Source organism: Schistocerca piceifrons, chromosome 1 (assembly GCF_021461385.2).
Source record: "Schistocerca piceifrons isolate TAMUIC-IGC-003096 chromosome 1, iqSchPice1.1, whole genome shotgun sequence".
Lineage (NCBI taxonomy): Eukaryota > Metazoa > Arthropoda > Insecta > Orthoptera > Acrididae > Schistocerca > Schistocerca piceifrons.
This window is the reverse complement of record NC_060138.1, coordinates 637,270,481-637,290,908: the sequence shown is the minus strand read 5'-3', so window position 1 is coordinate 637,290,908 and position 20,428 is coordinate 637,270,481. Positions and strand designations below refer to the sequence as shown.

General features: G+C 44.6%; 1 protein-coding gene across 2 annotated transcripts in view; it reads right to left on the bottom strand.

Annotated features, from left to right (window-relative positions):
* Positions 1 to 20,001, bottom strand: part of LOC124805031 (ARF GTPase-activating protein GIT1) — a 226,538-nt gene extending 206,537 nt beyond the window's left edge. The window contains exon 1 of one of the 2 annotated variants that reach the window (XM_047265460.1): positions 19,511 to 20,001. In XM_047265460.1, the coding sequence (XP_047121416.1) occupies positions 19,511 to 19,568 (58 nt within the window). In that variant the 5' untranslated portion in view covers positions 19,569 to 20,001. The remainder of the gene's footprint in view (positions 1 to 19,510) is intronic. The other variant, XM_047265452.1, reaches the window with a different exon arrangement.
* Between the last annotated feature and the right edge of the window lie 427 nt (positions 20,002 to 20,428).

The window sequence follows — 20,428 nt, the reverse complement described above, 5'->3', positions numbered from 1 at the left end:
CAGTCTATATCCATTGTGTCTGAGGGTCTAGCGAGATCTAGGTCCTCGGCGGATGCCAAAATCTCCACCCCATCCTCAGCCGCAGAGCTTGTACGTAGCGGTGGTGTGGGTGCCACCACAATTTCCTTGGTCTTAGGGGTTTTCTTTTTGGATTTCTCTTGCTGCTCTTTGGGTTTTCCTGGCTGGGAGGGCTTCACTGGCTCAGTCTCCAGGACTGAAGATGAGCATGAAGCCCTATGACCAGCTGCTTTTGAGCTCTTCAGCCATTGGCAGGTGTCATCTTTCCCACTAGAAGAAACCTGGAACCCAAGGGACCCCTTCCCAGTGAGAGAAGCCGAAGAAGACTTACCCTTCTCCAGCTTAGAATTGGGGACAGATGTCCCCGATGGTTTGGGGGGTGTTGCTCCCGAAGTAGGTGATGCAGGAGCAACAGGGAAGGAAACGCCCCCCACCATCAATGGGCAGGTGTAGCCTTCTGGCTCTGAGAGGTGACCTGGGTAGGTGGAGCTGATGGTACCAGAACTGTTGTAGTGGCGGGGTAAGACAATGTCATACACACAGGATGCAGGCGTTCAAATTTTCTCTTAGCCTCAGTGTAGGTCAGTCTGTCCAGGGTCTTGTATTCCATGATTTTCCTTTCTTTCTGGAGAATCCTGCAGTCAGGCGAGCAAGGCGAATGGTGCTCTCCGCAATTGACACAGATGGGAGGCAGGGCACATGGAGTATTGGGATGTGATGGGCATCCTCAATCTCGGCATGTGACACTGGAAGTATTCCGGGAAGATATATGGCCGAACTTCCAGCACTTAAAGCACTGTATCGGGGGATGGATATAGGGCTTTACATCACACCGGTAGACCATCGCATTGACCTACTCAGGCAATGTATTACCCTCAAAGGCCAAGACGAAGGCACCAGTGGCAACCTGATTATCCTTCGGACCCCAGTGGACACGACAGACGAAATGTATGCCTTGCCGCCCTAAATTGGCACGCTGCTCATCGTCAGACTGCAAAAGAAGGTCTCTGTGAAATACGATACCCTCGACCATATTTAAGCTCTTGTGGGATGTGATGGTTACAGAAACATCCCCCAGCTTGTCACAAGCGAGTGACTCCCGTGACTGGGCAAAGGATGCTATTTTCATCACGGCTGATCCAGATCTCATTTTGGACAAGGCCTCCACCCCTCAAACTTGTCCTCTAAATGCTCAACAAAAAACTGAGGCCTCATCATCATGAAAAATTTCCATCAGCTCTCTAACATACAAGGTACAGGGGCGAATAAGATCTGTTGCCATCCTTAGCCTGACGTTCCTCCCATGGTGCGGCCAAGGAGGGGAATGATTTAGAATCATACTTCTGTGCGTTGAATTGAGCTTGTGATTGCTTAGAGATGATGGACTACGCTTCATTGCATGTCATCTGCCCTGATACCAGCCACTCTGACCAGGGCCATTCCCCACGGGTGCCACCCAGCCATTGCAAAGGCCACCTGGCAGGATGGCCATTGCTGGGAGCCCTGATGCCCCAGGGGGATGGGCATCTACCCCTTGGAATACGTGGGGAGTTAACAGCGCAGGCATCAGAAGAGCGATCCCTGTGTGGTCAGGGGGCTACAACCAACAGGGTACATGGTGGCCCCACCACAACAGGCTACTGTGCTGGATATCAGGTGCAAAGAAGTCCGTGGTCATTGTCGATGCAGAAATTGACACTGCATAGTTCATGGTGGAAAACGCACCCAGGGAGGTGGCCTCGCCCAAGAGACAGAGAACGGGCAGGACTGCAATGCGACGACAAGAAAGTGGACTGCAGATCTCAATGCATGAAGGACACGATGCACCTTCTAAGGCATCGTTCCCCAACTGACTTGCTCTTCGGGAAAATTTTGAAGAATGGAGGTCAAACCCTACAGGGGACCATCACATAAAGGCCGAAACGTGTGGAACTCCTTTTAGTTGCCTCATACAACAGGTAGGAATACCTCGGGCCTATTCTAACCCCCGGACCCACGGGGGTGGGGGGGGGGGGGGGGGGGCGCCACAGATGGGAGGTGGGGCACATGGAGTATTGGGATAGGATGGACGTCCACAATCTCAACATGTGATTCTAGAAGTACAGTGGGAAGACATATGGCCGAACCTCCAGCACTTAAAGCACCATATTGGGGGAGGGATATATGGCTTGACATCACAGAAGTAAGCCATCACCTTGACCTTCTCGGGTAATGCGTCACACTCGAAGGCCAAGATGAAGGCACCAGTGGCAACCTGTTTATCCCTCAGACCCCGATGGACGTGCCGGTCATAATGAACTCCTCGTTCCTCTAAGTTGCGGTGCAACTCGTCGTCAGACTGCAAAAGAAGGTCCCTGTGAAATATAATACCCTGGACCATATTTAAGCTCTTACGAGGTGTGATGGTAGCGGAAACATCCCCCAGCTCGCCACAAATGAGTAAAGCCCGTGACTGGGCAGAGGATGCCATTTTTATCAAGACTGACCCTGACTACATTTTGGACAAGCCCGCCACCTCCCCAAACTTGTCCTCTAAATGATCTACAAAAAACTGAGGCTTCATCGAGATAAAAGAGCCCATTGGCTCTTGTACATACGAGTACTGGGGCAAATAATGTTCACTGCCTTCCTTAGCCTACCGTTCCTCCCATGGTGTGGCCAGGGAGGGGAATGATTTAGGATCATAGTTTCTTGTGTTTTACTGAGAATGGAACACTTACAGACTGCTGGTGCTTGATCACTAGCAAGTGATGACGTGGCACGCTATGCCACCCACTCCGACCAGGCACTGCAAAGGCCACCTGGCAGGATGGCCATTGCTGGGAGTCCCGATGCCCCAGGATGATGGGCATCTACTCGTTGGCATACATAGGGAGTTATCAACGCAGGCATCAGCAGAGCGATCCCTGTGTGGTCAGTGGGCTACAACCAACAGGGTACATGGTGGCCCCACCACAATGGACTGGCTACCATGATGGATATGAGGTGCAAAGAATTCCATGGTCCAAGTCGACACAGAAAATGACACTGCATGGTGGGTGGAGGAAAATGCACCCAGGAAGGTGTCCTCACTCAAGAGATTGAGGATGAGCAGGACTGCAATGCCATGATGAGAAACTGAGCTAAAGATCTCAATGCACGATGGACTCTATGCACCATGTAAGGTGCCCTTCCCCAACTGGCTTGCTCTTTGGGAAAATTTTGAAAAACAGGGAACGATCACATAAAGGTCGAAAGGTGTGAGACCCCTCTTTTAGTCAACTCTTATGACAAGCAGGAATACCTCAAGCCTATTCTAACCCGCGAGCGCACCAGTCGGGAGGGGGGGTTGGGGGGGGGGGGGGGGGGGAGTGGTGGTAGGAGTCTTGAGAGATGCCAGGGGGAGGGGTCCCATGAGGGCTGTTCATTTTTGGAATACAAACTACGACCTACGACCAACTTAGAGACAGAAGTGATGACACTTTCTGCTCGACCTGACCCTGATTTTGCAGGAGAATGCTCCAGCATGTACAATGCAAGCTGTTACTGATTTGTTTGACTGATGGGGCTGCTAAGTGCTATACCACCTACTGCACTCCCCCGACTTAAGCCCTTGTGTGTTCAACAAGATTTCTAAACTGAAGGGAACACTTCATGGCATTCGCTTCAGAACTGCTACGAATTTGTCAGGCAATAGACCGTGCCACTCAAACTGTAGCACAACTGACACTGCTAAGGGTATCCTACGACTTCCACATCGCTGGCAACGTGTTATACACAATGCTGGTGACTACTCTGAAGGTCAGTAAAACTTTGAAACACGTATCTATTTTGTATGAGCTGTAAATAAATAGTTGCCACTATTGAAGTTCCAACCCTCATAGAATACCATACGACAAAAGTGGATGAAAATAAGCAAAGTAGACTAATTGTCGTGTCGAATGATCACTTACTTCAGATACCGTTCGAATAGTAAAAATGGCAGCATTCAGTCTTCGAACAAGATCCTGAACGTGGGCTCTCCACAAGTTTACTACCTATCTGAACACCTAGAAATTTGAACTGTTCAGTTTCATTAATCATATGCCCATTCTGTGAAATTAAAACGTCAGGTTCTGTTGAAATGTGTATTAGAAACTGTAAAAACTGAGTCTTACCAGGATTTAGCGTTAGTTTATTTTCGACAAGCCATGAACTTAGGTCATGAACTGCACTATTTGAAACCGAACCAATGTTGCACACAACATCCTTCACTAGCAAGCTAGTGACATCAGCAAACAGAAATATTTTAGAGTTACCCGTAACACTAGAGGGCATATCATTTACATAAATAAGGAACAGGGGTGACCCCACACCAATCCCTGGGGCACCCACCAATTGACCATACTCTACTCAGACCCCACTTCACAGCCATTATCAACATTTTGAATGATGACCTTTTGCTGTCTGAGCTACTCCCCGTATTCCATAATGGTCCAACTTCTGGAGCAATATTTTGTGATCAACACAATCAAATGCCTCAGTTAAATCAAAAAATATGCCTAGCGTTTGAAACCTTTTGTTTAACCCATCCAGTACCTCACAGAGAAAAGAGAATATAGCATTTTCAGTTGTTAAACGACTTTTGAAGCCAAACTGTATGTTTGATAGAAAATTGTGTGATATAAAATGATCAATTATTCTTAGATACACAGCCTTTTCAATAACTTTAGCAAACACTGATGGCATAGAAATAGGTCTAAAATTGTCTACATTATCCTTTTCTCCCTTTTTATAAAGTGGCTTTACTACTGAGTACTTTAATTGTTCAGGAAACTGACCATTCCTTAAGGAAAAATTACAAATATGGCTAAATGAAGGGCTAACATATGCAGCATAGTACTTTAATATTCTGCTAGGCACTCCAAAAACCATGAGAGTCCTTAGTCTTCAGTGATTTAATTATTGACTCAATCTCCTTCTTGTCTGTATCACAGAGGACTATTTCAGACATCAATCTTGGAAAGGCATTTGCCAAGAGAGTTATATGATTCCCTATAGAAACTAAATTTTTATTTAATTCACCAGCACTGCTCAGAAAATGATTGTTAAATACTGCACATATATCTGATTTATCAGGAACAGAAATATTTTTATTGCGAGCTGACTATTTCGTCGACCTTGTGCTGCTGACCAGACACTTCCTTCACTACTGACCATATGGTTTTAATTTTATCCTGTGAATTAGCTATTCTATTTACAAACCACATACTCTTTGCGGGGAACACAGTCTGCATCGGATCAAACGAATTTATGAAATCTACCAACATCCTTTTTCTTACACCATCATATACAAAATTTATATTGAAGGCGCCGCATATAACTAATTTCTGGTACTTCCTACAAAGTAAATCAAGAACCCTCTCTAGCTTGAGGAGAAATGCTCTGACGTTAGAGTTAGGGGACCTATGAACAACAACAATTAGAAGTTTAGTTTCACTAAATTTCAACTGCCCCTGCTGCACAACATTCAAATATCTGTTCAGTGCAGTGACGTGATACGTCTATGGACTCAAATGGAATACTGTTTTTTACGTACATAGCCACTCACCCAACCCACAAGGAACTCCTTGAAAAACAGCCAGCCGATCTGTATCCTGGTAAAGGAAGCCTCTGAATTGTCAAATTGTGGTGCCCTGATATACCAATAATTTCAGAGTCAACATCTATAAGCAGTTCACATTATCTCTAATACCTCTTATATTTTGATGAAATATGCTAATTCCTTCTCTGCACTACATCCTCTGAAGGTGAGCCCTTAGAGGGAATTCCTTTAAGGAGGTATACCTATCACCTGACTTAAATCTAAAAAAGTGTAACTCTAACACAAACTACTGCAGGAATTTTTCTACGAGTGATTCTCCCACCACCACCACCACCACCACCACCACCACCACCACCACTCCCCACTACACTGTCACCTGTAAGCTTTGCCAGCCTCCCCTTCCCATACCTATTGAGGTGCAGGCCACGCCTAGTGAAACCCAATCTACTGATAGACCCAACTAGCACCACTGAAATGTGATCCACGCCCTCTGCCATCAACGCCCTCTTATGTTAATGCGCCTAACAGCCGCATTAAGATGAGGCCGATCATGATGCTGAAACAGTTGCAAAAAATGCGCATTAGTGCTACCAGTTTGAGTAGCTATCTTTACCAGATCACCACATACATCCTATTCCCCATCCCTATCAAGACTGTTCCCTGCTCCACACACTATCACTACTTGATGCTCTTTTGTAAAATTACTCCGTAACTCCCCTGTGCTGTCAGTCACCTGAGCCAACCCTGCACTAGGCTTCAAATGCTGGTGACCTGGTACTCACTCCCAACACTACCTGCAACTGCTGGTTCACACCTCTACCATGCAAACTACCTAGCAGCAGAACCTTCTTCTTTCTGTTAAGACTTTGCAACTGATCTAGGTCTCCTAACTGCTGAGGACTGCTACATGTTCCCTACAGCTACACGAGGCTCCTCTCCACTCAACTCTGACAGTTGGTCAAATCTATTGCACATATGCAAAGCAGAACTGTCTGAATACCTCTTCTTCCTATCTGCCCTCTTGCCAACTGTCAGTTCCCATTCCCCACCACCCTTCACCCTCCTCAATGTATATAGTTCCTCCTTTGCATCTTGTAACTGCACCTGAAGGGTACAGATCTTACGCTCCTGCTCCTCTATCAACCTATTTCTACTACAGATTCTGCATTCCCAGGAGAGGACCTCGCTAAAATGCCCACTGGCTTCCCCACTGCATCCCCAGGCACTAAAATTGTGTCTCTCCATGAGTTGGGAAAGCTCTCAGTCAACCAAACCGTATTGAAAAGGAACAAGAGTATTTCCTTTGCATTCTGGTGAAAGTACTGTACCACACTATACAGGATTCGATCCTTACCCAGGGCAGTTCCCTGGAACTGAGACAGGGCACACTCAAGCTCCCACATGGAGAAAGAGCAACGGTATTCCTCGGTGTTGCTAGAATTAAAATTTCAACCACCCCTCCCCACCAATGAACAATGGAGTCAGGAAGCTGGATCTTGACTTGCAGTGACAGTGATCACTGTAATCCACCATGGCATTCACTATGTCGCCAGGTGTAGGTTGTAGACCCCTTGCCGCAGCACAGCAGTTACAGGTCATCTGGCACACATGCCAGATATCCTCCGTAAGGCTTCCCATATCTTTGTAGAGCTAATGGAACAATTTATCGAGTACAGAAACACTTGCCAAGACCTCTTCTTGTTCTCCCTGATTGTCTGTTGTACCTCTGCCCTCATAATTTGGAAGTCTGTGAGGTTCGTAGTAGAAAGCTGACATTTAAACTGACGCATGGCTATGCATCTCTCCCTCACATTCCACCATGGGGCATGTTGCCGCTGAAGTTGGTCTGAAGATTTGGGGATACATGCATCAGCGGCATGGTGGATTACATTAGTAATGTTATCCACCCAGTCCTATATCTCAATATTTAAAAAAAGCTAACTAAAATTACAGTGTCCAGTTCGCTCTGCTGAAGTGGTCACCGGAACACAAGTCATCAACCACTTCCCAGTGGGCAGCATCAACAAGGGCAGGAGAACAGAAAGCAAGGTCTACTGCCGAGAATGACCCCATGGCAGTGCTAAAGTGTGTACTGCCACCACCATTAATAAGGCATAACTTCTGACACAATAAGTCTTTTGACACCTCGGCCCCTGGGGCACGTTGATAGAGAATCCCATAGCACACTACATGCACTGAAATCTCTTACAAGTAGGAAGGGTGGAGAGAGTTGTGAAATCAGGTCAGAAAGACCCTCCCTATCCAAATTTTTCATTGGGCAGCAGATACACACTGTAGATGGTAACAGTAGGTGGAATATGCACCTCGACAACAACTGCCTGAGTAGCTGCTCTGAGGGAGACAGAAGTGGAGTGGTACATGTCACTCACAAAGATAGTCACTCCACCTTTAGCCCCATCTCCACCGTGGTCATCGTTCCATTGGGGCTCTATCCCCTGATCACAGGTGTATCACTATGTTTAAAATGTGTTTCCTGTAGACACAGACAGAGGAGACTCTCCTATGCTGATAGTTTCAGGTCCTGCATGTTTTCTGTACCCATTCACGTTTCACTGAAGCACAGGAGCCATTTATCTGAGAGGTTTACATTTCCCCCTTGCCTCTCTGCGTGTAGGAGAAACCATTTCAGAAGGGGAAGAACTCAGTGGACTCAAGGTTCATCGGTACAGACTTCCATGGCCAAGTTGTCACCCTCTTGAGTGTTCCTGGATCTAACGAACCACCCACTTCGATCCTGCCTTCTTGACAGTACGCTTAACCTTGGCCTTCTCCTTCAGATTCGATGACGCCCAAGGTAGGCTGTGCCAACCCAGTGTGCAGCATTTGTCCTGACAAGGTAGCATCAGCAGCAGGAGGAGCCGAAGCAGAGGTCACCGTTGGAGTTTGTGTGGAGACAGCAACAGCAGGAGCGGAAAAAGTGGTCACCATAGGAGTTTGCATGGAGACAGCAAAAGGTCCAGTCAAACTGTCACTACCACAGGTGCACTTGCATGAGCATTTCTTGATGTCAAGGTACTGTTTGGATGGAAACACTCACAGTCGCAGGTTTCTTCGCGAGTATAGCAGCAAATGAAGTGGAAAATGTTGGCAGCTGAAGTGAAGGGATCTGTACATCATCTTTGCTTCACCATAAGGAAAACAATTAGTCACCTTTAAATCTTGGATTTTCTTTTCTTCCTCGTACATCTTATACATTCTGCTCCAAGCTGGATGTGGACCTGAACAATTGAAACTAAGATCAGGGGAGGTACACACTGGTACTTTAAACAGCTCACAGGTCTGAGGAAGTACGGTATGACATTCATTCTTAAAAATCCAGCTTTAATATAATCTAGCAAAGCCAGCAAATCGAATGTCAATGTAAATGAGTCTGATTTTTCCAGTTTTCCATCCACACAATGCCTTACTTGTTTAACCTCAATGATCCCTTCATCAGCCCATTCCTCCCACAACACGCAAGTGTCCATATGCATGATGTCACTGCATGTGAGCACTCCTCAAGAGGGTCTAAAGGAAAACGGTGAGAGTGGAAGAAAGTAATCTGCGGTCCCTTGTGGTAGCTAGCCACAGGAGGCGGTTCTCCCACCTCCCGACCACCCCTAACACTGGAAGTTGGAAGTGGAGAAGTATCATAGGTTAGTGTAAAATCCACTCTCCCTCAGGAAATGCAACACTTTGGTAGTGGCTGTCTTATCATCTGCAAGCATCTGAGATAGTGAGGTAGACAACCTGAGAGCATGCCACAGAACAGCCAGGAGGGCGCACTCAACAATAACATGTGCTATCATCAATAGACTACCGCAGCTGTGGTGAGGAGGATCCTCCTGAAGCAGAAGGAATTCAAGGGTGAGTCTCAAGTGGCCAATGCATTGTCAGCACAAGACAATGGACTCTTTCCCATAGGCCTGGAAAGATGTATGCCACATCTTATCTGACCCTTAAATTGGTCTCAACTTGTTTGAAGTTGTAGTAGCCTACCATTCCAATTCCCAAGCCTCAAAATATTGTGCCAAAGTTGTAATCGTAAATTAAGGTCATTGTCTTTCCAGGGCTGTAGAGGTCAGCCAGTAGATTTTGGATGTTGGCGACCAAAAGATTTTCAAGATAGCACAGGGTTAGGCCTTTTAAGCAACTCACGGAATCACCAGATGTCAAAGTTCTTAGTGGCCTGGGATTTGACATACTGCAGAGCCTGAGAAATGACAACCAACTCTGCAGTGTATAACTGCAGGCACTCAGCAGAGAGCGCTTCCCATTTTTCTTTGCATGAGCAAAGGTGTAACCGACCCTTTCGTTGACTACTGTTCCGTCTGTGTACATGCATAACAAATTAGAATAATCATGGAAGATTGAAAGAAACAAGCATCCGAGAAGAGTAGGATCAGCATCCTTCTTGGAGCCACAAAAAAGGTTCATCCACACATAGCCCGTACACAGTCCACGGCAGCCGTTGAGATGGAGCTCTAGGAACACAGACTAACAGAGGCTGTTGGAGGTCCCTCAGTAGAATATCCAGTCAGATCCCAGTTGATCTTCCCCGTTTTGGGTGATGTGTAAACAGCCTGAACTGTTGGTTGTGGAACAGAGTTGAGCAACATGGGAGGGTACGCATCTGACAGGTTGTGACTGCATAACTTGCCAGAAGCTTCCGTCGTCTAATCCACAATGGTGGGAAATCAGCTTTCACAAGAGGCTGTCAACAGGGCTCGTACAAAAGGCCCCCGTTGCCAACTGCACACCAGTTTGGTGAACAGGGTCCCGCAAGCTCAGTACAGGTGGTGCTGCTGACCAATAGACAACACATCCATAGTCAAAGTGGGATACAATCAGAACTTTGTAAAATCTCAGAAGAACTGCGTGGTCTGTAACCTGTGAGGAGTGATTAAGAAAATGGAGAGCATTCAGCTTCTTAATGCAAGTTGCCTTGAGCCGGCAGGTATGCCGCAGCTAAGTTAGCTCGTTGTCAAAATACCTAAGAATTGGACAGTTTTAACCACTTCAAGTAACTGGTCACCAAGATAAATTTCTGGGTGTAGGCGCACAGTCCGGAATCAACAAAAATGTATAACTCATGATTTTGCAGGAGAAAACTGGTAGCCGTGATTCAGGGCCCAGTCATGGGCTCCAGACAGCCTTCTGAAGTTGGCGCTCAGCAGGGCACACTGATGCAGAGGCATAGTACAAGAAAACATCATCCACGTAGAGTGACGGAGAAATTATGGAGCCCACTGCATTTATGATATTAGTGATGACCACAGTGAAGAGCGTTACACTCACAACTGATCCCCGATGACTCCAGTTTCCTGTACATATTGGTTGTTGAGAGTTCTGGACAAAAATCAGACAAGATAGGAAATTCTGTATAAAAATGCTTAAACTGCCCCGGAAACCCCACTCATGCAGTGTAGATAGGATGTGATGTCGCCGGTGGTGTTGTACGCCTTCTGTAGGTCAAAGAATACAACAATCAAATAGTGGCAATGTGCAGAAGCAATGAGCACTGCAGATTCCAAATGCTTCACATGATATGTGGTGGACCAGAAAGCCCAAAAACCACTTTGGCATCATGACATATACCCTCCAGCTTCAAGACACCAACAAAGAGAGCATATGACCATTCATTCAAATAGCTTACACAGCCCATTCGTCACAGAGATTGCCAGTAGTCAGTTAAAATGTGTAGGTCCTTTCCCGGTTTCAGAGCGTGAATAACAATACCCTCCAGCCACTGACAGGGAAATACTCCCTCCCGCCAAATGCAATTAAAAAGCACGAGGATACGTTTCATGCTGTCAGCACAAAGATGTTTGAGCATTTGGTTGTGGATTTTGTCAGATCCAGGGGCGGTATCTAGACGCTCTGCCAAAGTGCTGTGAAGCTCCTATTCACTAAAAGGGACATTATATAATAGAGAGCCATGTGTATGGAAAGACAGGTACCCACTGTGTTCCCAGGCCAGGGAATGAGGACAGTAATTACTGTATGTAGGACACTTCAGCAAAGTGTGCCGCAAAAAGCTTGACAAGTACCACAGGGTAAGTGCAGATGTTACCACTGATATGGATGGAGGAGCTGCTGTGGATGGTGGATGGTCAGAAATGTGGTGGAGTTTAGTACATACTTGTGACAATGGGGTGTGGGATCGCACAGTTAAGACACACTGCTCCTCACGCTCCAGCTTCCTTTCCTTTATTAAACACAGAACTTTAGACCAGAATCTCTTGAATTCTATTAAATTATCTATAGACAGACGGTGCTTGAGTTGTTAAAGCGCCCTGCAGCGTTCCCTGATAGCTGTGGCTATATCTTCAGACTACCATAGCACAGACAACCGTCAGCAGCAGGAGTAATAGTATCAATAGTATCCTGTACCAAGTTGTCGATATCCATCACACAACTGGCTGCAAAAGTAGCTGTAGATGTGAAAGCCTGCCAATCCACTTTTCGAAGCAGCTGACACAGAGCATGTTCTACGAGTGGGGGGGGGGGTGGGGGGGGGGGGAAGAGAGAGAGAGAGAGAGAGAGAGAGAGAGAGAGAGAGAGAGAGAGAGAGAGAGAGCAATAGAAAAACGGTCTCTGTCACAAAGGTCCCCATGGACGCGCCACTGAATCATGGGTGAGATACTCAGGCTGCAAACTGTTAGATCAATAGCTGAAAATGTTCTGTGGGCCACACTGAAATGGGTTGCAACTCCAGTGTTAACTAGGCAGACGTCCAATTCTGAAAGGACGCGTTCTAGCACTCGGCCTCTGTGAGACAGTGTTGCAGTCCCCCAATAAGAGGAAGAGCGCTGGGAGCTGTACCATTAACTCTAACAGCTTGTGATAATGGAAAGGTCTGTCTGGAGATTGATAAACATTACATAGTCATCCGAACTGACAGGTAGACGCCCTTTGCCATGGCTTCGAGTACAGTGATAAGGAGCACCTGCTCACTGAAAATATCAGAGCGTATGAGGGTATAGACCCCACTGGACACCCTCTCACTAATAACACACTTGGTACAGTACACTTTGTAGTTTTTCAGAGCATGGAATTGTGTTGTTGTAGACCGTGTTTCCTGAAGAGCTATGCCAATTACGGAGTAAGCAGCCATTAAACGATGGAGCTCAGACAAATGGAAATAATAGCCGTTACAGTTCCACTGAAGGAGTGTTGAAGTCACGTCTGAGAAAGCAGTGAATGGAAAAGATAGGTGTGATTACTTCGCTATCAGGTCATGATCCACCTGATTGCTTGACCCGTCGTCCGTGTGCACAGGCTCGACCACTGCAGGGCTGGGGAACGGAACATCTGAAGCCTCAGAAAGTAGCTTATCTTTCTGCTTATCCTCCTTAGACTTCAATTTCTCTATTTTATCTTCTGGGAGAGAAAAGGATCATACTTTTCTTCAGCCCACAGCCTGTGGCTACTGGTCCTCGTCTTGAGAGGGGAGTGCCTTGACAGGTGTCCTCATCCCTGATTCCAGAGGACGACTAATCATCTCTGTCCGCACAGATGGCGTGTGAACCACCAGTGCTATAGGCGTAGGAGATGAAGCTGACGTTCCCTCCCCCAACTGTAGGACAGGTCCTGGAATACTATCAGGGCCAGGAGGCGTTGTGCAAGACCTTGTCAAAATGGTTCAAATGGCTCTGAGCACTATGGGACTCAACTTCTGAGGTCATTAGTCACCTAGAACTTAGAACTAGTTAAACCTAACTAACCTAAGGACATCACACACATCCATGCCCGAGGCAGGATTCGAACCTGCGACCATAGCGGTCTCGTGGTTCCAGACTGCAGCGCCTAGAACCGCACGGCCACTTCGGGCGGCAAGACCTTGTCATCATGTGATGTGCAGACTGTGATATGACAGTTGCGAAATTGGAGGCCATATTAGTCGGATGAAGTCTTTCAAACCTTTTCCTTGTATCTTGGTAAGACAGGTGGTCAGGCATTTTATATTCTAATTTTTTTTTCCCCTCTTGAACACTGAGCATTGCAGTGAATGAGGAGGGTGTGGTTCTGGACAACTGTCACATTGAGAGGGTTGGTCCCAAGGCTGCCCTAATGGGACACCTGTCCACATGTCCTACAGATAGCCTCATTGGAACAGCAGGAGAACATGTGTCCAAACCTCTGCCACCCAAAACATCTAACTGGAGGAGTAAAGTAAGGCCTGACATCACACCTATAAACCATGATCTTAATCTTCTCAGGTAAAATGTTTCTGTCGAAAGCTAGGACAGAAGCTCCAGCATCCACTCTATTATCCTTGGGTCTACTTTGGATGCAGCAAACAAAACTCACTCAATGTCATGCCAGAATAGTATGCAGCTCATCATCATTTTATAGTATTAGGTCCCAATGGAAGATAACACCATGAATTCTATTGAGCTTGTTATGTGGAGAAATGGTGACTGGTATATCTCCTAACTTGACACAGGCCTCAATTGCCCGTGGTTGTCTGGCAAGCAACGTTCTTTTCAGCAAAGATCCATTTCTCATCTTCTCTACTTTCGCAATATCCTCAAACCAATCTTCAATATTTTCGACAAAACAACATTGCCTTTGTTGTAATGAAAGAGCCGCTGTCAGTGCGGGAACAAACCAAGAACTCGGCAAACTTTCCACTTCCATTTCTCCTCACCTGGCTGTTGCCTTGAGGCATCATCAATGACAGAAACGTCGTAGGATTGTAAACATCTGCATTAAAATTACTATTCCTGATTGATGGGATGGCTGTGTCAGCATGGCCACTAGTAAGTTTGATCCATTTCACTGTGGATCATCCGGCCCGATGCCACTCTCTCCCACTGGAGGCTCTACCCATGAGTGTCACCCCACCAAGGCAAAGGCCACCTGGCACAGTAGCCGCTGGCCAGAGTCCTGGTACACCGAAGTGGACAGGCACTGACTCCTTGGCTGATAGGAGGAGGTCAGAGCTCAGGCATTGGCAGTGTGATCCCTGGAGGGGACATGATAACCCCACCATGACGGACTGGCTATCGCACTGGATTTCAGGTGCAGAGGTAAATCTACTTGATTGGTAGGTGCAGGAGATAACACTGCACAGTGGAGAGAGAATGTACCACAGTAGGGCATCCTTCTCCCAAACGGCTCGCACTTCAGTAAAATTTGGAAAGCTGAAGTAAAATCCAAAAAGGAGACCTGCATTTAAAAACCTAAAAAGGTTCAGGAAAAAGCATTACTAAAAATGCGAAAACAGCGGAAACCTTCAACTGTCCAAAGAACAGTTACAAGACCAAGGTAAAAAAAACTTGACCCAATAAAAAGAAAGACTCCTATTAGCCACCTCTTACGACAGACAAGGAAGGTTCTTGAGTGTATTCTAGCCCCCGAAACTGTAAGGGATTGGTTGTAGTTAGAGATATGGTGGAGTTTAATTGGAATAGGGTAGTCACTCAAAACTTTGGACTTCAAACGTTTAGTAACTAGCAGTGATGTCACTGTTTTGACCAGCAATGTGCCTTACACAACTGTTTAACAGATTTTAGGGTTCCAGCCAAACCATGAAGGCCTTTCCACATATAGAAGGGCAATACCTTCTCAACACATCGTCGTCTCTCTTTATCATAAGGAACGCATTTTGACATGTTGATACAATACTTGAATTTTAGAGGAAGACTGCTCCGCAGGGCTATCCTCCCGCGCTCACTTTTGGTAGTGCATCTCCTCCGTTTGTAGCACAACTTAAGACTGTTTTGCCCAGTGCTTACAGTGACAGGGGACAGCATTTACCAGTCCCCAGCTCACGAATCCCAAGGTCGACAAGCCCATAGCAAGCAAAAAAATGTCGAGTCTCTGGGGGCGTTCATAAGTAATATACTGATGGAGAAGGATGAAGAGTTAGGGTTGATGAAGTCACAGAGCCTAGGGATGAATCCAGCTGTGGCAAACCTTGTTATTCTCTTTTCTAGTAGGTCGTCTGAGCATGTGTTATCATTTGTAGAGGGTCAAGTGTCACTGGCTGACAGAGGCTTGGTCAGATACAGGGTTGTTACAGGTAGCAAGTTTGTGCCTGTCAGAGGACACGAAGCCATTCATACGTTTCACAGTGGCACTAGACAAATCAAAATACTGAGCAGCTCAAGCAAGTATTGGTAGAGATACAGGAAGCAGAATAGTGCACAGTTTTTTGTGACCAACTGGCTGGTATTTCTAAGATGCCTAACAAAGCTGGGGAGGATACTGTGAACAGAGCTAAAAAGCTTAGTGTACATACATATTAGTGAATATGTAGTGAGGAGGTAAATAAGGTATTACTACAGGAAACCAAGCAAAGTGCACTCGATGCTTTGCTGAGGGATTAGACACCAGAGATGGCGAGGAAGGCGTGCAGTCATGTGCCTAAGGATCTCCATGCAATAGTGAGGTTGATGCTGGAATATGAGGAAACATGTTTTGACAACCAAGTTTAGGCAATGTGTGGACGTGGTGTCTCCTGCAAGTGAGCCCTATAACATGATACTAGGACTAGACTTACTGTATCAGCATCACACTATAATTGACCTCCGAGGACGTGTAATGGAGATTAGTGGGAAAATATTCTGGCTAGGAGGAGCTGTCGTCAAGATCGATTTGTTGTGTGGAGCATCTGTTGTACAACGCAATCCGAGTAACCTTATGAACAATGACATTAAGACTTAATTCTCATGGCTGTGTGCCAAGTGGCACCGGGAAGCCACTATGGGTAAATGTGGAGCCAGACTTACCAGTAAGTATGTTGTGTGTATCCACTGGGAGATAGTAAGGTATTACATGCAGCTTCTTGTTTAGTGAAGCAAAATATTGTACACAGATGGGAGAGGGGCAGAGGTATGGTTGTACCCATCACTGTCAATAATTTTCATGTCAAGGTGATTGAAGTGTTAAAGGAAACACTGGTGGTGACATCTAAAACTCTGGACGAGGAGGAGGATTGCTCCACAGAAGGTGTAGGCTATAAGAGCATAGGATGCTACTAACACCGCATTTTGTAGAAGGGTGAAGCATTTGGAAGGAACAGTGAGTGCAAAGATGGAAGAGCTATTGTTAGAATTTCAGGACTTGTTCTTTCCAAGAGGGCCATTGTCTGCAACACCCGTGATGAAGCACAGCCAGAGGCAGTATAGAATACCATGGTCTCTGCAGTCGATTTTAGAATAGTTTACTAATCAACAGTTGGCCAACAGCACAACAGAGGAGTAATAGCTGCTGTGGGGCGGGAACTGTAATTGTATCGAAGAAGTCTGCAGAAGATCTGAGGTTATATCTATTCCGTTGCGATTACTGTTATTTGAAGAGTAAGACTACGACAGATGCCTACCCAATTCCAAACATCACGGATATGATAGCTTTAAATGTTCAGAAATGTAAAATTGTGCACTTCACTAAACAAAAAACCATAGCATCTTATGACTATAATATCAATGACTCAGTGTTGGAATCAGCAACTCTTACAAATACCTGGGTGTAACACTTTGTGGGGATATGAAAGGAAATGGTCACACAGGGTCCATCTTGGGTAAAGCAGATGGTAGACTTTGGTTTATCTGTAGAATACTGGGGAAGTGCAATCAGTCTACAAAGAAGATTGCTTATAAATCACTCAAGCGACCTGTTCTAGAAGATGGCCCCAGTGTGTGTGACCCGTACCATATAGGACTAACAGAGGATATTGAATGTATACAGAGCAGGGTAGCACAAATAGTTACAAGTTTGTTTGATACATGGGAGAGTGTCACCGAGCTACTAGAGGAAACCAATTGGAAGACTCCTGAAGATACATGTCAACTATCCCGAGAAAGTCCAATAAGAAAGTTTGAAGACCAAGCTTTAAATGATGACTCAAGAAATATGCTACAATCCCCTACTGAGGATAAAATTAGAATAATTACTGAATGCACAGAGGCAGAAAACTATGTTTTCAGCAGCCTTGGGACATTATCAGCATAGAAGAATGCCATTTGGTTTGAAGAACACACCAACAACATTACAGCATTTGTTGAAAGGATGGAAGCCTTGTAAATGTCCAGTGCATCTAGATGACATAACTATTTTTTCAATGGATATGCAGCAACACAGTCAAATAATCAGGGAGGTGTTCAAAGCATTAAGAGCTGGACATCTAACAAAGAGCAAAAAAGACACTTTGCATTGTAAGAAGTAAAATATTTGGGTCACATAATTAGTAAGGATGGCATTGAGAACTGATCCGACATTGATAAAGGCAGAATGATATCTTCCAGTACCAGGAACGAGTTACAATACTTTCTGGGTCTTTCATATTGTTATAAAGCTCACAAGAGGATCTGCAGATACAGCACAGATGTTTACACAGTTATAACAGAAAGGTATCAATTTTGAACATTCTGAAGAGCATCAGACAGTGTTCACCCAACAGGTCTCTTAGTAGCAATGCAGCACCAAGACACACCTGGTATGCCTGCAATACACAGGTCTGTGCAAGTGATATGTCACAAACCACGTACACTTGCAATGCAAAGACTTGACATATTTTCTATGAACCAGAGTTGACCGACTTCTGCAAGGTGTCTATCAGTTGGAAACCAAAGCTCATCGTGAACTGACAATAGCAGGACGTTTTGTGACTTTTAAAAAGTTTTTGGGACAGAGAATTTATCCTTGGCTGAGACGCATACCTAATTCAAAGAACGAAAATAAAAAAAAAAATAAGGAAAGGTAACTGGGGCTCCCAACAATGCCTGTTTGTTTACTAGTTACTTGGAAACAATCTCATTAGCAGACACACAGCTCACATGAATAGTGTCATCCCAAATGCAACACCAATAATAAGAGCAACATACATACAGAAAAATCCACTGTATGGTTAAACAGAGGGACAAATATATGAGCACCTACACATTAATAACAGGCAGACTATATTTGTTTATTCATTCAGTTGTCATCACTAACTCAAAAACTAAGTGGATTGTTTTGAAAGTCAATATTACTGCTGCAGGGAGAAAAATTACCAACATCAATGGTCAGATGAAGGTTACCAAATGATACCAATTACCGGAACTGTTTGATAATGGGAACTCAGAAGTAACAGGTGATGAATAAAGTAGACAAAATTGTGACTGCAACAAAGACCAACCTATGAAACACTTTTCAATCTTCACTGTAGCCAAATTCTTTCACATGTCTGTAAGTACCAAAACTGCTCTCCAGTTTGCAGTAAAACAAAGAATACTGGATAAATTTCTGCGTGATAAATAATAATCTTCATGTATTATTGACTGCCACACAAATCACTGCTGAATTTCACATATTCTTCCACAAAATGAAGTTAATTGGGGATTTCATTATAGGAATTGGGCCAGAGATGTGAATGATTAACTCCTATAACTTTCACTCATGTAGATTGTTTACCACTTTCACCCGCCCCACTGCTCTTATACCAGACAGCTTTCAATGATTTCAGAAATCCCACCACCGTCATAAGGGGATCTTTTTCTAAGTAATTGTACTTTATGATCTTCATTAGGCCTAATAGTTTATGGCTGTTGCACATACACTAGGTAAATATTAAGTATGAGCTACATATTATTTTATATTGCGTGTGTAGATGATCTAGCGATTAAACGCCCAAATTATTCTCTTATATAAACAAGGCCCTATAAGATATAATGCTCGTTTACATCGTGTTTGGCATAAACAACTTTTTCAATAAATTTCAATTGGCAATGAAAAACACCAAGAAGTTTAAAATCAACACTTAAATTAAATGTATAAACAAAGAGGTGATCGAATTTGATAGACCATTTCCAACACTTTGAATTTCAGATTACTACAGTATTGCGTAACCCAACAGCTGATAGTTTATATGTCTTAAAAAATTGCCATCATGCTTATGTTTTCAAACAACAGCTTTCATGAACTGTTTTTTAACAGCACTACCTTGTGAACCGCAGTCTGCACAGACGTCGGTGATAGTTCGTAGTTTTCCTTTTGACATTTTCCAAAATGTTCATTTCCATTAATACTGTCGGCAGTGGACACTTTCTTCGTGGAAAGGCGTGGAAAACGAGTAACTGTCACCGAACAACAAGATTTATGTTTTCTACATAGTAGTACTTCGTATTAAATTTAATTGTAGTCTCCTTCAATTAAATGTCACGAAACACCCAGAGTCATCGCACAGCCGAACGAGCACATGCACGTCACTTATTTGCACCAAGGTAGACTCCCAACACTCGCAATTTGTGAAGAACATTTCCACAATAGCAGAAATGATTTACCATTTAACATCTGTAGACATCACATCTGAAAAATAGTATCTCTGAGCCAATTGTGTCTAAATGAATGTGTAGCAGGTAATTTTGTTGACAGACTGTTAAATTTCTAGGACAACAATGCGAAGCGGAAACAAAGCCTTCGATGATTGAAATTTACGTTATTTACATTTTTCCTGGGCTGTGTTAAACACACACATGGAAACTATCGAGACCTGCATCGATTTGATGATGTTACTCCCACAGGCCGCAAATCACTATTAAGTGCATGCTGTCATACTGAAATTTCAAGCCGTCTCGTAGCTGAATGGAACGCAGGATTAATGACAACTTAGATATTGACGTGAAAAATATTCAGACATCTAACTATATAACAACCACTGGAATTACCGCCATATGCCTAAATTTGCTAATGTTCCTCACACAGTGTTGGAAATCACTATAAACAGCCCAAAAATAAAAATTTCATTGCCAAACAGAACATGGGTGTTAATAACTGTTTCAAAAATGAAAATGTTATCAGATGTTTCCATTTTGGCGTTTTCCATTGAAAACACTCACTGTTCTACCAAATACATTTTCA